Source organism: Malus domestica, chromosome 13 (genome assembly GCF_042453785.1).
Source record: "Malus domestica chromosome 13, GDT2T_hap1".
Lineage (NCBI taxonomy): Eukaryota > Viridiplantae > Streptophyta > Magnoliopsida > Rosales > Rosaceae > Malus > Malus domestica.
The window spans coordinates 16,169,427-16,194,055 of record NC_091673.1 but is presented as its reverse complement, the minus strand read 5'-3'; the positions used below and the strand labels follow the sequence as shown (position 1 = coordinate 16,194,055).

The 24,629-nt window shown below is 40.1% G+C and overlaps 2 protein-coding genes across 2 annotated transcripts; one reads left to right on the top strand and one right to left on the bottom strand.

Annotated features, from left to right (window-relative positions):
• Positions 1-266: 266 nt before the first annotated feature.
• Positions 267-1,214, top strand: LOC108175050 (uncharacterized). The gene is made up of 2 exons (XM_017336847.1): positions 267-401; positions 519-1,214. Exons 1-2 carry the CDS (start codon positions 267-269, stop codon positions 1,212-1,214), a joined length of 831 nt encoding a protein of 276 aa, XP_017192336.1.
• A 14,972-nt stretch (positions 1,215-16,186) lies between these two features.
• Positions 16,187-18,985, bottom strand: LOC103414651 (imidazoleglycerol-phosphate dehydratase 1, chloroplastic-like). The gene is made up of 8 exons (XM_008353014.4): positions 18,645-18,985; positions 18,432-18,556; positions 18,065-18,169; positions 17,849-17,941; positions 17,331-17,405; positions 17,077-17,139; positions 16,658-16,767; positions 16,187-16,488 (listed from the first exon to the last, which is right to left on the bottom strand). Exons 1-8 carry the CDS (start codon positions 18,901-18,903, stop codon positions 16,461-16,463), a joined length of 858 nt encoding a protein of 285 aa, XP_008351236.1. The 5' UTR covers positions 18,904-18,985; the 3' UTR covers positions 16,187-16,460.
• Between the last annotated feature and the right edge of the window lie 5,644 nt (positions 18,986-24,629).

Sequence of the window (24,629 nt, the reverse complement as noted above, 5' to 3'; positions counted from 1 at the left end):
GGGAGGAGAATCGGGTTTTGCTGCAATTGAAAAAAACTTTGAAAGTTTCTGGGTTACTCGATAACAAGTCTAATATAGCTGGATCGAGTGGTGCTGATCTTCGAGCACTGGTTTTCAATGGAGAAAACTTCGATTTCTGGCAGATAAAGATGAAGACCATATTCAAATCTCATGATCTCTGGGATATGGTTGAGAAGAGATATAGTCCCCCAACAAAGAGAGAATAAGAGCTCACTACAAACAAGCTTAAGTTTCTAAAGAAGAACATGGTCAAGGATGCTAAAGCTCTCGGCATCATTCACGGGGCTGTGTCGGATGAAATTTTCCCAAGGATCGCCAAACTAGAGACGACAAAAGAAGCTTGGGATGTACTGAAGCAACAGTTTGTTGGTGACAAGCAGGTAAGATCTGTGAAACTTCAAAGTTTAAGGCATGGTTTTAAATATACTCGAATGGGTGAGCATGAGACATTCTCTGTGTATCTTGTGCGATTACTTGATCTTATTACACAAATGAAGAGTTATGGTGAAGATATTGGAAATCAAAGAATTGTGCGGAAGTTGTTAATTAATCTTCCTAAATCTTATGATAGTATTGTTAATGTGATTGAAAATACTAGGGATTTGGAGATTGTTGATGTGCAGGATGTTGTTGCTACTCTAAAAGGGTATGAACAACGAATTGAGAGGCATTCTGAAAATAGCAGTGAGAAGGCATTTGCTAGTTTGAGTATAGCTCCCAAGATGAACAATTATAATGCCAATCAAAATTTCAAATCAACAAAGAATTGGAAGACAAATGGTAAAAAGTGGGATAACAAACATGTGCATCAACAAGGGAAAATTGTTGGAACTTCTGATGAAGCCAATAACCCTTGCAAATATTGTGACAAATTGCACTTTGGAGAATGTTGGTTCAAGGGGAAACCAAGGTGTCATAATTGTGATAAGCCAGGCCATTTTGCCAAAGATTGCAGGTCTAAGAAAGCTACTAAGCAAGTGAATTATGTTGGTCAAGTGGAGAACACTCCAACAATATTTTATGTATATATATCAGCTGCGGTGAAGAAGGGTGAAGACATTTGGTATGTTGATAGTGGCTACAACAATCACATGACAGGGAGAAAAGACCTCTTGGTGAATATTGATAGAAGTGTCACTGCTAAAGTTGAGATGGGCACATGGCAATTGGTCAATGTAGTTGGAAAAAGGTGACTTGCTAGTTGAAACTAAGCAAGGCAAAAGGTACATAAAGGAGATAATGTTGGTGCTTGGTTTAAAAGAAAATTTGTTGAGTGTAGGACAGATGATGGAACATGGGTACTACCTTGTATTTGGGGGTATTGAAGTTAGAATTTATGATAATTTCACATGTTCCAACTTAGTTGTTAAGATCCCTATGAAGGGAAATAAAAGCTTTCCTTTAAAGTTGCAACCAAGAATTCAAATAGTTATGAGAGCTAGTGTTGGACAAGTTGCTGAGATATGGCACAGAAGACTAGGGCATTTGAACATGAGTGCTCTAATACAACTACAAGAGCATGAAATGGTGACTAGATTACCTAAGTTGAAAGTGAACACCACAATGTGTGAAGGATGTGCACTTGGCAAGCATTGCAGATATGCTTTTCCCAAGGAAACTAATTGGAGAGCTGCTCTACCATTGGAGTTGGTTCATACTGATATCTGTGGACCTATGCAAACACCTACCAAAGCTGGAAATAAGTAGTTCATTACTTTCGTAAATGATTGCACCAGAATGTGATGGGTTTTATTTTCTGAGAAGTAAGCCTGAGGCATTTGGTGTGTTTAAGAGATTCAAAGCAACTGTTGAGCTATAAAGTAGGTACAAACTAAAGAAATTAAGAAGTGACATAGGATGAGAGTACACTTCTCTTGAATTCTCTAAGTTTTGTGAAGATCTTAGCTTGGAAAGACAGCTCATAGTGGCCTATTCTCCTCAACAAAATGGTGTTGCAGATAGGAGAGATAGGACCGTTGCAGAAATGGCTAAATGCATGATGTTGTAGAAGGGTATTTCATTTGAGTTTTGGGTAGAAGCAATTAACACTGCAGTCTATATTCTCAATAGATGCCCTACAAAAGTCCTGAATAAGAAGACTCCATTTGAAGCCTATAGTGGAAGAAAGCCTAGAGTGAAACACTTAACAGTGTTTGGATCTCTATGTTATGCACAAGTTCCATCACAAATGAGAAAGAAATTGGATGCAACAAGTGTCAAATGTGTATTTCTTAGTTATGGAACCTGTGTTGTATAATCCTAAAACCAAGAAAATAGTTATCTCTATAGATATGATTTTCGATGAGAATGCTAGTTGGGATTGGAAATCTTATGCTGAGAAAAATGTGACTATTGCAGTTGCTAATTGAGTACATGGAGATGAAGGGATCAATGTTGAGATTTAAGAGAATGTTGGAGATGTGGAGTGCACAGAGTCATTGCAGGAGCAACATCAGCAAGTTATTGCTTCTCCTACAAGTCAAGGAGAACAAGTGAGGCAAGTTGGTCCACAAGAGCATGATCATACTTCTCCCAGGTTTAGAAGCCTAAATGAAGTACATGAGAGGTGCATTTCTGTGTAATGGAACCTGAGTGTTTTTTAAGAGGCATTAGAAGATGAAGCTTGAAGAAATGCTATGTACACAAAGATTGAAATGATAGAAAAGAATGATACCTGGGAGTTAGTGAATAGGCCATTTGATAAACCAATGATTGGTGTCAAATGGGTCTATAAGACAAAACTTAACCTTGATGGCTAAGTGCAAAAGAACAAGGCAAGGTTAATGACAAAGGGCTATTCACAAAAGCCTGAGGTTAATTTCAATGAAACATTTGCACCAGTGGTAAAGCTTCATACTATAAAACCCTTCCCCAAATTTATTATTAATTTTACATTTCCCCTAAAGGTTTACACCTTTGTACATTTTGATCCCCTTTATCCTTAACCAATCCGGATCCTTTTTAGATTTTCTCTCATCTCTTTAGTTGCCACGCAGCAATTCCCTAACCCTTTCCTTTATTCTCTCTTTCTCCTTCCCCGATACTTCACTCTCACTCAGCACTCACACTTTTCTCTATCTCTTTCTCTCACACACATAACCTCTCTTTATCTTTTTCATTTTCCCTTTTCTCGATTGACACCCACATCACCCACTCACACTTGAGACCGTCGCACTCACCGACGATAGTACCACCACCATCACCGACGTTTACTATCTCTCCCTTTATCTTTGTGAAACTCCAAAGCACCTAAAGGGCACCCAAAACCCAGACCTTGGCGAGCTCAGTGAGTGTCAAGCAAAACCCAGCCACCTCCAGCCTTTCCACGTCGAGTCTCAGGTAACACTCTCTTCCTCTCACTCCTACCTTTGTTTTAACACCTAGATCAGACCCTAAGGAAATAGATCGTCGTCAACCGGAGCTGAGGAAGCTCTAGCGTCCTCTTTCCTATCGAACCAGGCCGTTGGGCTAGCTCATCCAAAACCCAATCAAACTAGGCCCATTTGAACCATGTATAGGACTCGGGCCTTATGCCCGTTAAACCCAACCCAAAACCTATGTTTTATTTTAATTATTTTAATTATTTAGTTTCTAAAACCTAAAGGCCTTTGGGCCATTTCCTTTAGAGCCTTAGGCCCGTACACCCTTTTAACCCTATACCCTGGGCCGGGCTTCCAAGCCCAAGCCCGTGTGTTATAACCTAAAAGAACCAGCCTTAGGGTCGAATGGAACTTGAGTTGTCCATAACCCGTTCATCCTAAACCTTAAACCCTTCGGGCCTTAAGCCCAAAACCCAAACCCAAAAAACCCTTGGGCCTTAGAACCCAATCCCAAACCCTTTAGGCCTTGACCCAACCCAGTGGACCGATCCAACCCGGATCGTTGACCTTGACCCGACCCAGTCTGACAGTTGACCCGGTCAACAGTCAACGTTGACTTTGACTAGTCAAATGGTCAATGTTGACTTTTTGGGGTTTTCGTTTGGGACCCCTCCTAGGCTAATTTCGACGTCCTGAACCCGTTTTCCCAAATTCAATCGTTTGAATAGATTTTTACTGATTGGACCCTTTATGTGCTTAGGTGCATTTATTATGGCGTTTCTATCTTCGCTAGTTTGCGTGGCTTTTCAACGGCGAAGTATCTATGAGTAGACCCCTTCTAAAATGCATGTTTTAATAGTATAATTGCATGCATGAAAAGCATGATTTAATGATTACGTTTTATGAAACGTTTTATGAGATATTATGTTTACTTAAAATATTTTGGAATATCATATTTTCTATCGAACCCATGTTCTTTGTACGATATCTGATGGATGACAATATACTATTTAGAACATGTTTTTACACACTTCTTTATAGTATAGATGATGGATGACTTTATACTATGAAGATGTTTTTGAGATATATGTACTTATATTTGGAAAGACTATATTCAATGCTTTATGCGTAGCTAGTGGTCATTGTTATGCCTGTTTGGCAATGATATTTATATTGGCTTTGTGACGGGCTTAGGTTGGCCTGTTTGGCAATGATATTTATTTTGGCTTCGTGCCAGGCGTAGGTTGGGCTTGTTTGGCAAATGAAGGAAGTGTTCTAAATGGCATGTTTGGCAAATGAAAGGTTCTGATTGAATAGATATTGATCCTGATACCACTAGTTAGCGCACTATATATGATGTATGTTTTGAAGGTTTTATGGCATGCTAGGGTTTTCGGAAAACCTACTACATATTATGCTATTGATTTTCATAAAACTTTAGGGGTTAGTATGTTGACAACTGTTTTATTATTATTATTATATATCAACTTGGTCCACTCATGTTTGTTTTGTGCCCCTTCATGACTTAGAATCGAGGCGTATAATCCTGGCGTTAGGGCATTTCTGCATCGGCATCTTCAAGTCTTATCGGTGTAGGATCCATTCTTTTATTCATTCAATTTATATTATTTTCTTTTAGTGTTTTAGATTAGATGTGTGCTCTGAACACGTTCCTAATTTGCATATTAATTATATTTAAATTTATAAGTCTTATTTATTTCTTGTTCTCATGCATTCTAAATGGCTTCCGTCACCTTCGGGTGTTGGCCAGCACGTACCTATCCTGGTGTTCGGAGAATATCGGGATCGGGGCATGCCATATACCATTAGGACTTTAATTGCATTGGCAGCTCATAAGGAATAGAGATTGTTCCAATTGGATGTCAAATATGCATTTCTAGATGGTACACTGCATGAGGAAGTATAAGTTGATCAACCACAGGGATTTAAAGTGAAAGGACAAGAAGACAAGGTTTACAGACTGAAAAAGGCTTTATATGGTATGAAACAAGCTCCCAGAGCTTGGTATGATGAGATAGATACCTACTTCAACAAGTTTGGATTTAAAAGAAGCCAAAGTGAAACTACTTTATATACCAAATTCAGTGATGCAAGTGTGCTTATTGTGTCTCTGTATGTAGATGATATTATCTACACAGGGAGTTCTGATGAAATGATTCAAGAATTTAAGATGGACATGATGAAGCAATATGAGATGTCAGACTTGGGATTGTTGCATCATTTCCTTGGTTTGGGCATAATTCAAACTGAGAAGGGCACATTTATTCATCGGAAGAAATATGCCTAGTCTTTACTTGAGAAGTTTGGTTTACAAGACTGTAAAGCAGTGAAAATACCACTTGCTATCAATGAAAAGTTGTCTAAGGTTGATGGAAGTGAGGAAGCAGATGAAGGCTTATATAGGAAGATGGTTGGTAGTTTGTTATACCTAACAGGTACTAGACCAGATTTGATGTATGCATCCTGTTTGTTGGCAAGATTTATGCATAAGCATACCATAAAGCACATGGGGACAGCTAAAAGGGTCTTGAGATATGTATAAGGGACACTGGATTTTGGAATTGAGTATGTGAAGGTAAAAAAGTTGTGTTGATAGGCTATTGTGATAGTGACTAGGTAGGGAGTGAAGATGATATGAATAGTACCTCGGGTTATGCATTCAGTTTTGGCTCAGGGATATTCTCTTGGGCTTCTATCAAGCAATGCAGTGTGGCTTTATCCACTGCAGAAGCTAAATATGTAAGTGCTGTAGAAGCTACAACACAAGCAATGTGGCTAAGGTTTGTGCTATCTGATTTTGGAGAGGAACAAGTGGAGGCTACACCCTTGCTATGTGACAATACCTCTGTCATAGCCATGTCTAAGAATCCAGTGTTTCACCAGAAAACCAGACATATCAACAAAAGGTATCACTTCATAAGAGATGCAATTCAAGATGGCACAATTGAATTGAAGTATTGCAAAACAGAAGAGCAATTGGCTGACATCTTTACTAAAGCTCTACCTAAAGATAAATTTGAGTACTTAAGAGCCGCACTTGGAGTGAAATCAGCAAAACATTTAGAATGGGGTGTTGATGTATAAATGCATTTGTTGTGATGGTTAAGTTTATATGCAGATTGTAGGATTTAATGTGAGCCATTGGATCATATTCCATATGGCATCTTAGATTAGATTGTAGTGAGTCATAACTCATGACAAGTGTAAGCACTTACATGATGACTTAAGAATGGATGGTTGTGATTGTTTTTGTAATGATGAGAGATAGTGAGTTTGTTACTCCTCCAACGGTCATATATTCCTTCCGAGCATCTTGCTCGAGAAAGTAGAATCCAATGAGCATTCTCAGACCTAGAAGCTTCCATGACTCTCTAATCTTTCTCTATGCACATTTTCAATTTCATATACACAGTTCCTAAGTTCCATTGAATCAATTCAACCCAAAAATCAAACACTATCACTATGAAGCTCGTGTGAATTATTTTTTTATTTTTTTATTTTTTATTTTGGAAAAAGCTCGTATGAGTATTTTGATTTAGGTTTTGCAATAGGCTCAATATATAGGCAGATAATGTTTATGCAGCAAGGCTCCTTCAACTCTGTAGCGCTCCGCTTTCTAAGAAAAACTCCAATGCAGAAGTCAATGTCTGTAAATCATCAATATCATCCATTTTTCACATATATTAGCCCTGAAAGAATCTACAAAAACACGAAAAGGATCAAATAAGCCGTGTTTGTTTGCAGTTTTGGTTGATATTCGCTGCTTAGGAGCAAAAAGAAACTTTGCAAGATGATACATTTTGTATACGTACCACTGATGATTCATGATCACAGACACCATCATGTTTCGTTCTGATTTTGTTTAATTTTGGAGTTTGTTCAAATTTGGACCAGTAGATGTTATGTCGGGTGGCGAAAGGTTGATTGAAAAAGAATTGACACCAGCATGTTTCGTTCTAATTTTGTTTAATTTTGGAGTTTGTTCAAATTTGGTGCCGGTAGATGTTATGTCGAGTAACTCCGCCGTGTAAGTTTATCTTACATTGCCGGTCCCAAGCCCGGATAAAGGAGGAGGGGGAGGGCGTCAGGTAGTCGACAGCCGGCACTCCATGATTACGTCGAATCCTTATGAAAATGAATCCAGAACGAAATCGCGCTAAAGCTAGGGCGTCACCCGTAAGTGGCGCGCTGTGTAGCCCGAGCACAGTGATAAGTGAGCAAGGGTCGCTGTATCTCCATCGGCACTCGGATGCAGTGTTAAATGAGCAAGGGGGCTATAGAAACTTCTTTTCGAACGACTCCACTCAAAGTTGTTTGGGAGCATATGCTCCTATCAACTTTACACGGGACACACAAAAGAAGTACTTTGATCCTATTAGACGGGGAAGGGTGAAGAAGCTAGGACAGAAAGGTAGAGTTCAAGAGAGCAAAATGCGTTTAGGAACGTGGAATATAGGAACCTTGACGGGAAAATCTATGGAAGTAGTAGAAGTTATGGTGAGGAGAAGGATAAATGTTATGTGCCTACAAGAAACTAAGTGGGTTGGTCGTAAGGCAAAGGATCTAGAAAACTCAGGGTTTAAACTATGGTATTCGGGCACAAATAGAACGAGAAACGGTGTTGGCATCATCGTGGACAAGACCTTGACACAAGATGTTGTAGATGTCAAGAGGGTAGGAGATAGAATCATGGCAATCAAGATTGTAATAGGACAAGAACTTATCAATGTGATTAGTGCGTACGCACCTCAAGTAGGGTTGGATACGAGTTCGAAGGAGAAATTTTGGGAAGACCTTGAAGACTTGGTGCAAGGAATTGCTCAGACGGAGAAGTTATTTATAGGAGGAGATTTAAATGGACACGTGGGCAGGGAGACAGGAAACTATGGAGGTTTTCATGGTGGCCATGGTTTTGGGGAGAGAAACGAGGATGGGGAAGCTATCTTGGATTTTGCAATGGCATATGATCTCTTCTTAGCCAACACCTTCTTTAAGAAGAGAGAAGAACATGTGATCACCTACAAGAGTGGGTCGTCAAAAATACAAATAGATACTAATGAGGAAAGGGGATCGTATAACTTGTAAGGATTGCAAAGTTATACCAGGAGAGAGCGTGGCTAATCAACATCGCTTGTTGGTGATGGATGTACATATCAAAAGAGTGAGAAAAAAGAACAAGACTTGGAAGTGCCCAAGGACTAGATGGTGGAACCTAAAAGAAGAAAAACAAGCCATTTTCAAAGAGAAAGTAATCACCCAGTATGTGTGGGATAGAGAGGGGGAAGCTAACCAAATGTGGGATTTCATGGCTAGTTGTATCCGAAAAGTAGCAAAAGAGGTATTAGGAGAGTCCAAGGGCTTTGCCCCACACCAAGAGGAATCTTGGTGGTGGAATGAGGAGGTACAAACAAAGGTGAAGGCTAAGAAGGAATGTTGTAAAGCCTTATACAAGGATAGGACCGATGAAAATGGTGAAAGGTATAGAAAAGCGAAGCAAGAGGCGAAGAAAGCTGTGAGAGAAGCTTAGTTAGCGGCTTATGACGATATGTATAAGCGACTAGATACCAAAGAAGGAGAGTTGGATATCTATAAACTAGCTAGAGCAAGGGAAAATAAGACAAGGGACCTAAACCAAGTGAGGTGCATCAAGGATGAGGATGGAAAGGTTCTTGCTACAGAGAATGCGGTTAAAGACAGATGGAAAGGTTATTTTCATAATCTTTTCAATGAAGGACATGAAATGAGTGCTTCTTTAGGGGAGTTGAGTAACTCAGAAGAGTGTAGAAACTACTCTTTTTATCGTAGAATCCGGAAGGAAGAAGTGGTTGTAGCTTTGAAGAAGATGAAGCATAGAAAAGCAGTAGGCCCAGACGATATACCAATCGAAGTGTGGAAAGTTTTGGGAGAGACAGGTATAATATGGCTCACTGACCTTTTCAATAGGATTTTGAAAACGAAGAAGATGCCAAATGAGTGGCTAACGAGCACTTTGGTGCCTATCTACAAGAATAAGGGCGATGTACAAAATTGCATGAACTATAGGGGTATTAAGCTAATGAGTCATACAATGAAGCTCTGGGAGAGAGTCATTGAGCATAGATTGAGGCAAGAGACACGGGTTTCGGACAACCAATTCGGGTTCATGCCAGGGCGCTCAACCATGGAGGCAATCTATCTCTTACGAAGATTGATGGAAAGATATAGAGATGGGAAAAAGGATTTACACATGGTCTTTATAGATTTGGAAAAAGCGTATGATAGGGTCCCAAGAGACATTCTTTGGAGGATTTTAGAGAAGAAATGAGTACGAGTAGCATATATCCAAGCTATACAGGATATGTATGAAGGAGCAAAGACTGCCGTAAGAACTCATGAAAGACAAACCGAAAGCTTTCCCATAACTGTAGGATTACATCAAGGCTCATCCTTAAGTCCTTACCTTTTTGCGTTGGTAATGGATGAGTTAACAGGACATATTCAAGATGATATTCCTTGGTGTATGCTTTTCGCAGACAATATAGTGTTGATAGATGAAACTCAGGAATGGGTAAATGCAAAGCTTAACCTTTGGAGAGAAGTGTTGGAATCTAAAGGTCTTCGCCTAAGCCGATCAAAGACAGAATATATGGAGTGTAAGTTCAGTGCAAATGGAGGCCAAAACGAGTTAAGGGTGAGGATCGGAGATTAAGAAATACCAAAGAGCGACCGTTTTCGTTACCTAGGATCTATCTTGCAAAAGAACGGAGAATTAGATGGAGATCTCAACCATAGAATACAAGCTGGATGGATGAAGTGGAAGAGTGCATCCGGCGTGTTGTGTGACCGCCGTATGCCACTGAAGCTCAAGGGAAAATTTTATAGGACGGCAATAAGGCCGGCGATGCTGTATGGCACAGAATGTTGGGCGGTGAAGCATCAACATGTACACAAAATGGGTGTAGCGGAGATGAGGATGCTTCGTTGGATGTGTGGGCACACGAGAAATGATAAGATTAGGAATGAGGATATCCGGGGTAAAGTAGGAGTAGCCGAAATTGAAGGAAAGATGAGAGAAAATCGGTTACGGTGGTTTGGACATGTGCAAAGAAGGCCTACTGACGCTCCGATTAGAAGATACGACTATGGGACAGAGGTTTAGGGCCGAAGGGGTAGAGGAAGACCTAGGAAAACTTTGGAAGAGACCCTAAGAAAAGACTTAGAGTACTTGGATCTAACGGAGAACATGACACAGGACAGAACACAATGGCGTTCTAAGATTCATATAGCCGATCCCACTCAGTGACTTGGATTTTCCAAGTCTCCAACCGAGAAGTTTTCCTCACTCAGGAAATTAAGGGAACACTACCTCAACCTACATGCTCCACTCACAAAGCTTCAACATACAAACTTCAACAAAAGAAAATTCAAAGAACTTAGCGAAGAAGGCTTTGGTGTATTTAACACAATACGTTGAAATGAAGGAAAGCTTATTTATTGATATCCCCGATAAGTTACAAATATGTACATATACTTGAGTCAAAATAAACAAACAAGAGGGAGCCTTCACGAAGGTTGCTTAGGAGAAGTCTCAGCAGTCGGTAGAGACCCAGAAAGAGAAGGCACCGGAGGGGGATCATTCAGAGCCTCAGTACTGGACAGAACCCTAGAAGGATGAGGCATCAGAGGTTGATCATTTGGAGCTTCATTACGCGGGACAGCCCCAGAAGACGAAGGCAATAAATGCCTTTGGAACAAACCCACAAATCTCTGATGATCAAGTAAAACCTGACCATCAGATTCCTTCATCTGGTCAAGCTTCCTCTTCATGTTTGTAGCATAGTCATGTGCGAGCCAGTGCAACTGTTTATTCTCATGCTTGAGCCCTCTAATCTCCTGTTTGAGACTCATCACTTCAGCTGCCAATGATTCAACTTGGCGGGTTCGAGCAAATAGGCGTTGGGCCATATTAGACACAGAACCTGAACACTGAACACTGAGAGCCAGAGAATCCTTAACAGTCAACTCATCAGACCGTTTGGAAAGTAGTCTGTTATCTTTGAGAGTGAGAAGGTTCCTGGCCACTACCGCAGCGGTCATATCATTCTTCATCACGGAATCCCCAACGGTAAGAGGACCAGTAGGGGAGACGAAGGATGGGCGCCATATGTTGTCTGGAGAAGGCGGAGCTGCCTCTTCAACAAGGTTCAAGTCAAAACGACGGTCGGATGGGCCAGACATTTTCAAAGGTGTTGAAGAAAGAAGAGGTCGGACAAATCAAGATCTTAGAAGTGCAAGAATGGAGCTCCTACTGGTGGATATTCAAGTGTGCTTTGGAACTTAATGTCAGCCCCTATAAAAATCTGCACTCGACGAATCTTCAGAAATCGAAGAGGCGCCTGCTCAGAAATCGAAGAGGCGTTTGCTTTCTCAAAAGTTGGGCTGCTCGGAGACCACGAGGGTCGATCTCAGAAATCGAAGAGGCATTTACTTTCTCAAAAGCTGGGCTGATCAAAGACCATGAAGGACGATCTCAGAAATCAAAGAGGCTTGCTTTCTTAAAAGCTGGGCTGCTCAGAGACCACGAGGGCCGATCTCAGAAATCGAAAAGGCACCTACTTTTCCAGCCTTGTCAGCACCTGTCACACGCACACTCAGCTTTGCGGAAATTATGGGCATTCTGTCAAAGATTTCTGGCGAAGTAGAAAGCACATGAATCGTACTGTTCAATCACCCACTTCCCACATGCAACAGTAGCTCATGGGTACCACAGATAACTTTGCCAAAGTTCTCTGACAAAGTTGAGACACGTGAAGCTTGCAGCTCCCACTACATCGCTCTGACCAAGAAGGGTAAAAGAATAGCAAAGAAACAACACTAACAAAGTTTAGACACATAAATTTTGAAGGTCTAGCTACCATATTATTACCCACAAGGGTAAAGGAACAGTACCACTGCTGGATAATTGGAAAGTCCCGGTGTGTCAACCTCTGTGCTTCGTGGCAAGGTAGACTAGCAAACATGCCCAACCTTTACTCACATTCGAGAAAACACTCCCAACAAGATTGCTTGCTCCAAAATCGAAGAGGCACCGCCCTCCGAATCTCGAGAGCCAGACTCCCAACATGATTAGTTTCTCAAAAATCGAAGAGAGGGTAAAGGAACAGTACCACTGCTGGATAATTGGAAAGTCCTTGTGTGTCAACCTCTGTGCTTCGTGGCAAGGTAGACTAGCAAACATGCCCAACCTTTACTCACATTCGAGAAAGCACTCCCAACAAAATTGCTTGCTCTAAAATCGAAGAGGCACCACCCTCCGAATCTCGAGAGCCAGACTCCCAACATGATTACTTTCTCAAAAATCAAAGAGAGGGTAAAGGAACAGTACCACTGCTGGATAATTGGAAAGTCCCTGTGTGTCAACCTCTGTGCTTCGTGGCAAGGTAGACTAGCAAACATGCCCAACCTTTACTCACATTCGAGAAAACACTCCCAACAAGATTGCTGGCTCCAAAATCGAAGAGGCACTGCCCTCCGAATCTCGAGAGCCAGACTCCCAACATGATTACTTTCTCAAAAATCGAAAAGACACCGCTCTCTGAATCTCGAGAGCCAGACCCCCAGCAGGATTGCTTTCTTAAAAATTGAAGAGGCATCGTTCTCCGAATCTCGAGAGCCAGATCCCCGACAGGATTGCTTGTTCGAAAACCGAAGAGGCACCACTTTCCCAACTTCAAGAGCTGGATCTCCTTGGATAAAGCTTGTCTGTAATCTTCACACGCAACATCAGCTTTCCAGATAACACAGACCACTTTTTCAAAGTGCTCTGACAGAGTTAAAACATGTGAAGCTGGCAGCTCCCACTACCGTACTATGACCAAGCAGGGTAAAGGAATAGCATTATTACTTGATGTTAGGGAGACTCATATATATGTCGACCTCCATCCCCAACGGACAGGCAGACCTGCAAAAATGTTCAACCCTTCCTCTTATCTGAGAGGGCACTCCCAACGAAGCCTTTCGAAATATTCAGCTTTCTTTCCCCCCGATAATACCTCTGTAAACAAGCTATACTAGAGCAAGAATATCTCATATCATCAGGGTTAAAAGCAAGAGTATCCCATATCATGCTTTTTCCCTGTCTTTTCCTTTGGCCTTGTTCTTACCTGCAAGACAAGGAGAAATAGAGCAATCAGTCAGCACTTGGAATCAAGCTTCCAGCCAGGAACTGACTGCTTAGAACCTTTTACCTGATTACTTACCTGGCATTGCTCTCGAGTACTCATCTTCAACATCTTATGCTTCCAAGGAAGATACCGCATCTGCCTGAGGAACAGATAGGGCAAGTGAGAAGGATACAAGGAAGCATGTGGAGACAAGCGTAACAGCACATGTGCCGATACATCCACTACTCTGTCAAAAGCAAAAGTATCCCATATCAGCAGGGTCGAACGTACACTAGATTTGATGGACTTGTTTTGACCCTCAAATTCTTCAGTCGGCCTTATACTCTGGAGGAAACCAGAAAACCCTCCAGCCCAGTTCAAGAATAAGCCTGTGGAAAGTTACTTCTTCAAAAGCAAAAGTATCCCATATCATCTCTTCTCATTTTTCTTCTCTTTATCCTTCATGCTGCCTGCAAGATAGGGAGAATGTGAACAATCAGCCGGAGCTCTGATTGCTTACCTTGTCTGTCACCTCTTTCAGCAGATCCCCTAGCTCGGCGACTTGGGGGACTCCTACTACATGGTTTGTATCGCGCTTGACCAAGCCTGAAACTACAAGTAAGCTTCAAGTGAAATTGATACATTACCTTGTGCATCTCCACCAGTTACAGATACCACCCCTGGATGGAGGAAGAGTACTTCCAGAGAAGATGCCACATCTACCTATGAGACAGATAAGGCAAGTCAAGACGATACCACACTCCGGTACTTAGAAGTTTCGTGGTTACGAGATCATTCTCCCACAATATTTCCTAATGTCATTTGTACTAAATCATTCACTTGTACTCACTAAAGGAGAGCTTGAACCTATGTACTTGTGTGAACCCTTCACAATTAATGAGAACTCCTCTATTCCGTGGACGTAGCCAATCTGGGTGAACCACGTACATCTTGTGTTTGCTTTCCTATCTCTATCCATTTATATACTTATCCACACTAATGACCGGAGCAATCTAGCGAAGATCACAAAAAGTGACCGTTTTCGCTACCTAGGATCTATCTTGCAAGAGAACGGAGAATTAGATGGAGATCTCAACCATAGAATACAAGCTGGATGGATGAAGTGTAAGAGTGCATCCGGCGTGTTGTGTGACCGTCGTAGGCCACTGAAGCTCAAGGGAAAATTTTATAGGACGGCAATAAGGCCAGCGATGTTGTATGGCACAGAATGTTGGGCGGTGAAGCATCAACACGTACACAAAATGGGTGTAGCGGAGATGAGGATGCTTCGTGGGATGTATGGGCACACGAGAAAGGATAAGATTGGGAATGAGGATATCCGAGGTAAAGTAGGAGTAGCCAAAATTGAAGGAAATATGAGAGAAAATCGGTTCCGGTGGTTTGGACATGTGCAAAGAATGCCTACTGACGCTCCGGTTCGAAAATGTGACTACGGGACAGAGGTTCAGGGCCGAAGGGGTAAAGGAAGACCTAGGAAAACTTTGGAAGAGACCCTAAGAAAAGACTTGAGTACTTGAATCTAACGGAGGACATGACACAAAACCGAGCGCAATGGCGTTCTAGGATTCATATAGCCGACCCCACTTAGTGGGAAAAGGCTTTGTTGTTGTTGTTGTTGTTGTAGATGTTATGTCGAGTGGCGAAGGGTTGATTGAAAAAAATTGAAGTAACCTTGCAAATCAGGATATAACTATATTATTGATGGGAAGATGAGCACTTGTTACAGTCGCTGTAAGCATCTCTTGCATGAACTACAAGAAGTGCAAGATACCTCGGCATGGACGTGCTATGCTGCCAGCCTCGGCTTCATGGAACGGTAGCCCTTGTGCGCATCGGCGTTGGCTCGATCGTTTTTTCTTGTTCTTGGTAGGTTGATTGAATTAAAATTGGTTTGTTCTTGGTAAATTGTTGGTAACTGTTCTTTCCTTCAATGATGACCATAGATAGACTGGTCTTTCTGATGTTTATGCTTACTCTTCCTCTCATTTTCTTTTGTTTGTTGTTCTATTCCTAATTTGGATGGAGAATTTGAGTTCCTAAATTCATAGCGTGTTACAAGCGAATCACATGACTTAAGTTTATGGAAAATTGGTTGGATAGAATAGCTTCGAATCTTATAATATGAGGTAATTGTCAGTTTTAAATGAGTGGATTTTTTTGAAAATCATAATTTACGTACTTATTTTTGCTCAGATAACAATTTGATGACTAAATCAGCAATTACTCTTTAATGTTGAAAGAAATTTGTTGATGAAGTGGTTAAAGCTTAATATTGTATAACCCTACATTTGAGGGTTAGTGTTCAAACAAATATTCATGCCCGTGCACGTTGTAGAGGGTCAAGAAATTTGTCAAGTAAATAAAAAAATATACTAAAAGTTTTAATACCATATATTTGTGCAAAAAAAGAAAAAAAGAAAACGAAATCTTGTTTATTCTCTCATCATAATGAAATTAAAGCAATATTAGAAAAGAAATGCATTTATTTTCAACAACAATACAACTAAGTGTGCTTACATAAATGAACTTGCCCCACTAATGAAACTGTTAGCCCTTAGGAAAAACCAGATACGTTTAAATGAGCTACAAGTAATTGTGACATGCCTAGTACGGTTACCCGTAGGCTGCAGTCGGAATACTGATCTTTTAACATCAGCTATATCCATAGAAAACAAATCATCCATCATTTCCTTATTTGTTATGCTTCTCATTTCCCTTTACATTTTCATAGGAAACAAATGGATGGTTATTCCATAAACTCTTTTAACAAATCAAAAGCTTTGGTTTTGTTCCTACATTGAATCAACAACACGGAAAAGTTTATTGCGATTATAATGTTACATATACAACAATGATCTGCCATGTAGACAGAGACCAACAACGCGGCATCCATCCCCTCATCATATGCTTCAAGGAACTGAAGAAATATGAGGCATCAAGCGCGTGACAAGACGCCTTTTGAACTGCACATAATAGACTCCACAAAGGGAATATTGAGTTTCATATACCAAAGAGTAAACAGCATTGACCAAAATGGTTGATTAACCAAGGGGCAATTAAAAGAATTCATGGAATAAACCATCCATTCAAAGACTATGATTCATTTTCAATTGAGATAAGTTCATTTCAAACCTTGGCACGGTCCCCAGGCGACGTGGGTCAGATTCTGTTGCTTGTCTGAGAGCCCTTGCAAATGCTTTGAAGGTTGCCTCAATGATATGGTGAGAATTTCTTCCAGCAAGCTGTGCCCAAAAAAGAAGAGAGCTGTCAGAAACAAGAAACTGGAGCTATTTGAAAACCATTACACCCTGCTAGTTCATGAATCAATAAAATCATAAACGGTGTAGTTACTGACATGTATAGAATTAGAAGAATAAAAATTTAATAAATAAACATTAAATAACATGTCCATTTCATACTGCAGTCTATACAAAAATGAATTGAAATTCATGCACAATGAGAGATGGCAATCAGTCATTGAAGTTCACTTCTAGTCTGTGAACACACAATATTTTGATGATTCAAGATTTTTAGGAAGCTCTGTATGTTACCTGCCGTATGTGGAGTGTCATACCAGAAGTATTCACCAAAGACTGGAAAAAATGTTCCACCAGCTATGAAAAGGACAGTTCAAACAACAATTAGTAAATTGGAACATCTAGTATCTTCCAAAAGTAAATAGAAAGAAAAGTTCTCATGTAGCTCCCTACAGTAACATATATTAAACCAATATCTCCAGCAAATACTTTACAGATGGATAACATATGCAGCGGGAATTTGAAGCCCAGGTTTTCGAGTAAAATACCTGAGTGTCATATGTGCCGACCCTCTCTGTTGGTATTTGGAGATCATAACTCAGATGTGGTCGTCCAGATAAATCCTGAATAAAACCTCCAGTTAAGCAAATACTTCTTACTTTTTGGAGTAAACAAGGACAGCTGAACCTTAAGTAAATAACTCAGTATACGACCACTGGACAACTATCCCTCTTAAATAAATAGCACTCCGATACTAGTGCTAACCGGTGCAAGTCACCTCTTTTATTTGAAATTAAATTATCATGATCAAACACAACCCTTAGGATAATCTTTACTCAGTTTCGTCATATAATAAATCCTTATCTGGATATAACCAAAATCTCTAGAGGGATCATTTATGGGCTATGAAGCCATGAGTTTATGATTTTGTAATGCATAAGTTACTTTGAAATTAATTTGTCCTCAAGCATTCAAATGAATCCAAAAGTTCATCTTAAGATTTTAACACATTGCAATTGGTAAATATCACTAAATAATGTTAAAGAAATGATGGCACAGAACATACCAGTGAGACATGTATGAGTGCTTCATCAAGTGGCGCAGAGAAGTCACCAAACCTGTAGATTCCTTTTCTATCGCCAAGTGCTTGAAGCAAAGCCTGCACAACAAGCAAAATTAACTTAATCAGCTGCCTACTCTGAGACAGAGTGGAATCCCAAAAGTGAAGCTGGAAGACAATAGATTCCAAAGGAAACATCAAGATGCCTGCCTTCTACCATACCGTTCCTATAGCAAGAGCAACATCTTCATTTGTGTGATGATCATCAATGTGAATGTCACCGGTAGCCTTTACATGCACATCCAGCAACCCATGCGAAGCGAGTTGCTGAAATAAACAAATAAACGCAACAATTAGGCAATGCACCATACACAAAATCACAAGAAACAAAAACATTAAGCACCCAACTTTCTTCTGTAAACAGACAGGAAATATAGTCTACTTAAGCCTAATGCTGGGTTTCGGATATCTGAAAATACTTTTTCTACTAACAAAATAAAATCCATAACACTATTAATATCAATGCCTTTTACCAAAGATTGAATTTTGAGCTACAATTTCAAAGAGCTAAGAGAAAAAGATTACTGACATCCAACATATGATCAAGAAACGGAATCCCAGTACTGGAATCAGCGATTCCAGTGCCGTCCAGGTTGATCTTGACCGAAACATTGGTCTCCTTAGTCACCCTCTTGACCTCCCCAATGCGAGCCCCTGCAAAAATTGCACCAACAATTAGGAACTCCATTTAATTTTAAAACCCAGTTCAGCGATTGGGATTAGTATTAGGGTTAAGGTTTACCTGAGCTAATTGGGATAGGGGAATCGGTCATAGTGGAGCCGTTGTTTTCGGCCAGGGAGGCGCGCGGCGGAGCTGTTCTCTGAGAGTCCTTGGCTTTGAGCTTCAAGAGCTGGTTTGATTTTAGTGAAGAAAGTAATGGGCGGTGAGACGGCGGAGTGGGTGTGAGATTCGGACGAGAAACCGAAAAGCTCAACAGCGGTTTTAGTGGCGGAGGTGAAGAGGTTGGAATACTGGGTGGCGCCGAGAGTGAAAGCTCCATTTTGTGAAACCGAGATCACTCTTTTTTGTTGGGAGACTTTTTGAAGTGTAAATAAACGTATTGTAGCAGAAAAAAAATAAATATATATATATATATACATATGTGTGTTGCAGGCCTATTGGAATAGGAATGTGATTGTGTAAATCCTAGTAGATATGAGAATATATCTTATATTTCTATTAGGAGTAGATTACCAATTTAATGTTGTAATTCTAAAGGGAAATGTTTTTACCTATCCTACTACAATAAATAAAGGCACAATGAGATGGAATAGAACATACTCACAATTACACATATCTCTCTTCGTCTCTTTATGCCGCACCTTCCCTCTCTCTCTGGCTTCCATAATTGTTCAGTAAATTATGCTTACAACACATTATCAGCACGCTCTTGACGTTGCGCTAAAGAGAGTTTATTATTCAATCAGGAGAGTATTACGTTTTAATTATTCTTTTCATAATTAATTTAATTATTATTTTAAATTAATCTACATGCTATTGATTCAATTCAATTTTTTTGTGTTGAATGTGATACAACGCATTGGATCTACAATTCCAGCTTTCTGATAAGGAACTTCTACAAATTCAAAGGCTTTTATTTGTTTTCTGTCAATCAGGTACACTTAAAATAAAGTAAGATATTTAAAACGACCTTGAAGCATGAAAACATTCCTCATGATGCATGAACCCTCCTATGTTTATATTTTTCTTCCGATATATATATATATATATATTTGTTTCATATAACACGCAATTATGCTATGTAGAATATGTGAGTCAAAGAATCGAAAGAAATTAGAAGCAATTTATGGTTTTTCCAAACCCTAGATTTCGAAGAAAAAAAAAACAAAAAATGGGAAAATTGCGGCTCAAAGCCGCGAGCCAAATATGGACCAAAACTGCAGCAGCCTTTTTTTTGGGCTTGCTGCGTGTGTATCACCAGGGCAGCATGCCTGGGTTCCTCACGTATGGGCCTGCAGCCCCAATCTGCGCCACTTCATCAGAAGCCAGACTTGCTGGGCTTCTACTCCCCGGCCTAAAAATTTGACATGGTCCACCTGCAGCAACTCAAGCTGCTAGCTTTTGTTTTGTTCTACAAGCACACTTTGCTAAAACACTTCTCATTTTGGGAAATTTGATTTCTAAATCATCCCTAGCAAAGATACAAAACAACTCATTTTTCACAGTGAATTCAAGGGAATATATGTGGACTAATTCAACCAAAATGCAGACCAAATAAATACTTATGGTTTTGGTTGATGAATCGACAAACTGGTCACATGTTTGTCCACACACATTACTGCTAAACCTCATGGCCAATTAAGGGTTCACCACCCTACTTATCCCTTAAGGTCCGGGAGACTGGATAATGCTGAAGAGTTTATATCAACATTTTTCGATAAAGTATTGCATGTCGTTTTGGGTTTATAATTGAACATCGAATTCCCATGTTCACCCCAAATAGCCTCACCTAATGATCATAAAGCACAATTTAAATGATCACCTGAATTTTGGTAAACGTAACAAGTTTTCAGTTTCTGCCTAAGGCTATGCAATCCTTGTACGCAGTTATGTTGGTCCGCCTTGAGGTCTATTGCCACCCAACCTCAATGACGTTACAGTTGGTTACTGGGTACGAACCTAACGATTTTCGTATTTACGCTTTTGGGTGAGCATTCCATGTGCCAAGTTGTGCCGCCGAAACGTACCACCATGGGTCCTCAAAGAAGGATGTGTATCTTTTGTCGATTATGATTCTCCTTCACACTAACTCTTTTCGAGCCCTTGCATGTGATCTCTTTACCGCTCATTTATGGGTTATCACTTTAATAAGACAGTCTTCCCGCCGTTAGGGGGAGATAAGAATTTCAACATTCCTGTAAAACAGCACGAATTTGCGTGGACGTTGCCCACTATGTCTCATCTCGATCCTCATACCGCACAAGTGTGATAAGCAAGTGTGATGAATTCTATATTTCAGAATGTTGCTCTAGGCGCATTCCTCTAATCTAGCTAAAGTGATGAGATCATATACTAGTTGTAAACATACCTACAAGGATAGACGTACTTAACGGACGTCGAGTCAACATCCCTAGAGGGTGTGCCGCCCCAGTTAGACGATTTGGACGCCCCTATTGGACGGGCTGGTACACCGGTGGATAGCCAATCAATCTGTCGTGGCCTGGAGCACAACAGATCATTCAATTCGTCAGATTCACTTCCCTAGAAGAGGAAGACACGGCACAACAATGAATCTAAACTCAATCGTTGTCTCAAATCATTTCCATCTCATCAGATTAATCCAGATTTCTCCAGAGACTTAAAGTTCTTGGTCCAGTATACTAGTTTGGATGAGCTAAATGGAATTGAAATGAGATTATCATCGATGATGTTTTCACTTATATGGTAGCTACCGACACAAATGAAAAGCGACGATATCGAACCGTGTTCCGTTGATTAAGTGACAACATAGAACTGATTAGACAACTAAAGTTACAATCCAGGTCAAATTCCTTACCAAAGTGTGTATTGGAACTGTCTTTCCTACACTACCCAAGGTAACCCTGTTGTGTTACACGTGGGAAAGGAAACCTTATGAGATGAATGAAATAGTGCGATATGATGCACGCCTTACGACGCAAGGTTTCTCTCAAAACGTCCTGTGATTGATAGCAGCATTATGAAATGTTGTTAATGTTTTCTCCATGGGGATATAGATACGGAGATTTACATGTAAGTTCTCGAAGAATTACATGAACTGTTTCAAATAGTTCCAAAACCACGGAACATCCTCTTAACTTGTTTTGAGGCGTTCACTTATGGTTTGAAAAATCTGACGGATGTGGTATACCTGTCTACGTGATTATTTGATCAGTCATGGATGAATTATACCCTTGCGTGTTAAACTATGAAGTCTTATTCCAAACTGCTAGAGTTACAGTATATGTCGTTAACACGAACCTCACTAAGACTCCGGAAGAGCTTGAGAAAACTACCTCGCACCTGAAAATGGAATTTGAGATGAAGGATCTTGGGAAAACTCGTTTATGCCTTGACCTGAAGTTGAAGCATTGTTTCAACGGTATTTTGGTCTACCAGTCGAACTACACCTCGAACGTGTCACCCTTGAGTATACCTTTGATCGTCTATACGTTATATGCAAATGTGACCCTTGAAGAGGTTATGGAATCCGAAATTCCATATCTAAAGTTCAACTTTACACTTCGTTGTGCTTAGCTCATTATATTTAGACAGGACATCTCCTTCGATGTTGATCTTGGTAAAGATGCAGTACCGCGCCTACACGCAACCACTGAATTGGTATTAAAGACGTACCCTGAAGGTACTACATGGGCAAATCCCAATGCATCTCAAGCGGATCCAACCCCCCTGATCCTTAGAAAGATGCTTGCCTTGTTTGTTATGCTGACGCTGGTTACTTATCAAACCTGCACAAGGCAAAATCCCCGGATGGTTATGTCTTTACCATTAGGGATATTGCAATTTCTTAGAGGTCCACGATATGACCTTAGTTGTGAAATCTTCGAATCGTTCCAAGACTCACCTCACTTCACTACCCCACAAGTGAGACATGGTTTGGAGTTCTTGTTAAGCATATTCGAAGTACTTGTTATGTTTTCATCCATTGTTGAGTCTCAACGATGATCTATGAAGATTATACCGCATGTATCAACCAGACCAAGCCATGATACATCAACGAACTCAACACCAAGACATATTGCTTCCACATCTACATCAGCAAAGCATCAAGAGATTGAAGTCATGCAAGCCGATCCCAGACAACTTTGCTGACCTCTACACGATGTCACTACTAAAGTCAACCTTCCAGAAGCTTGTCCGAGGAATTGGTATGCCTAACTATCATATGCAAATGCTTGTAGTTCTCATTTGGAAGTTATGTCAAACTCAGGGGGAGTATCCAGAAGTATACTCACTTGATCTTAATGTACTCTTTTTCCCTACGATTAGGAGCATTTTTCCCACTGGGTTTTTGCTACCTAACTAGGTTTTAACAAGGCACCCATCCTGGGCTGATCATACCCTTGTGAGCTCTTCTACTTGCGTCCAAAAGACGTATAGTTTTGACTTAATGCAACTTCTCACGTTTCTCCTTAGACTATGAGTTTTTCTCCCACCTTGGGTTTTACCATAGCAAGGTTTTGTGAGTTTTACTTTTTATGCATTCTTCTGTTGATTTGAGACTCGCATTCACTCATTGTTCCGACAACTTCATCAACTATACTTGCTTCATCACTGAAGATCTGGTGCACCATTTACTTGAGTATTTACACACTCAAGGGGGAGTGTTGCAATCCTATTGGAATATGAATGTGATTGTTTAAATCCTAGTAGATATGAGAATGTATCTTATATTCCTATTAGGAGTAGATTACCTATTAAATGTTGTAATCCTAAATGGAAAAGTTTTTACCTATCCTACTACTATAAATAAAGGCATAATGAAGTGGAATAGAACACACCCACAATTACACATCTCTCTCTTCTTCTCTATGCTGCACCTTCCCTCTCTCTCTGGCCTCCATAATTGTTCAGTAAATTATGCCTACAACAATATGTATGTATTTATATATATAAGATAAAGAAAATAGACGCGGTTTAATGGTAATTTCATGCATGTGTGCTTCTATCTCCATGGCCAATAGTGATTTTAGACTTTGAGAACTCATTTGAAAGTACTTAGCTGAAAGTATTTATGGTGAAAGACTGAAAGTACTTTTGAAACTTATTTTTAGTTGTCAAAGAATCTTGGAAAAACATTTGACATAACTAATGCTTTTTCCAGAAAGCACTTCAAGTGCTTTTGAAATCTAAAGTTATTTTCTCTAAAAATGTTTTCAGACATTTTAAAAGCATTTCCAAATGAGTCTATAATCTTAACAAAAAACATATTTGCTAATACTCATTAAAAGTGTTATCGGATTTGCAAAAGCACTTTTTAGATCATTAAACACACTTGAATTCAGTAAAAAACTAGTTCGTTTGGATTGATTTTACAAGGAACACATGTTCATAACTGTTATTTTAAATTTTTTTTATCAAACGTAATCATAATACAATCCATATATGATGTACGTTTTACACTTCAAGTTCAAAGTTCAAACCATATCACAGGACATAATGTTTTTCCACCTCGAAATCATGACTGCAACAATTCCCACAACTCTGAACCTTCGCCTAGTCAAAACTTACACTTCTTCCACATCTCTGAGCCTTCTGTTAATTAAACTGCACCGCTCCTCTTCTTCAACCTCGGCCCTTTGATATCTCCGCCAACGCCTGAGTTGGTGGCGAAGGACCCGATAGAGGTAAGGGACTACGCCAGTGTACACGTCCCTTGCCTCCCTCTGCATTCCTAACTCTACTCGAATCTGAATAGGGAAATACTGTTTCATTCAATTGCTTGCTTGTAAGCATTTTATATGAGCTCAACTCAAGGCAGAGGGACATTCATGCACGCACGTCCCTTCCCTTGTATAAATAATGGACAACAAGCCGGCTGTTTGCCTGTTGGTTTGAAACAGACTTTCTAATTATATATATAGACACTGCCGGATGAGCGAACGCACATCAAGCGACTAATCACAAGTGGGGTCCTACAGTGCATCAACAATCGATAGCCGCCCTTGAGAGCACGGCAGCCATTGCTAGCGCAACTCCAAATCAAATTGCAAAAGATGACAGAAG

Bases quoted from the DNA above. Each gene is read 5' to 3' on its own strand.
- LOC108175050 (XM_017336847.1), top strand. From the start codon at position 267: ATGGTCAAGGATGCTAAAGCTCTCGGCATCATTCACGGGGCTGTGTCG. The intron at 402-518 runs GTAAGATCTGTG...ACACAAATGAAG, and splicing joins AGTTTGTTGGTGACAAGCAG to AGTTATGGTGAAGATATTGG.
- LOC103414651 (XM_008353014.4), bottom strand. From the start codon at position 18,903: ATGGAGCTTTCACTCTCGGCGCCACCCAGTATTCCAACCTCTTCACCT. The intron at 17,140-17,330 runs GTATTTTACTCG...TCCTTTTCATAG, and splicing joins TCGGCACATATGACACTCAG to CTGGTGGAACATTTTTTCCA. The intron at 16,489-16,657 runs GTTTGAAATGAA...TATTATGTGCAG, and splicing joins CGCCTGGGGACCGTGCCAAG to TTCAAAAGGCGTCTTGTCAC.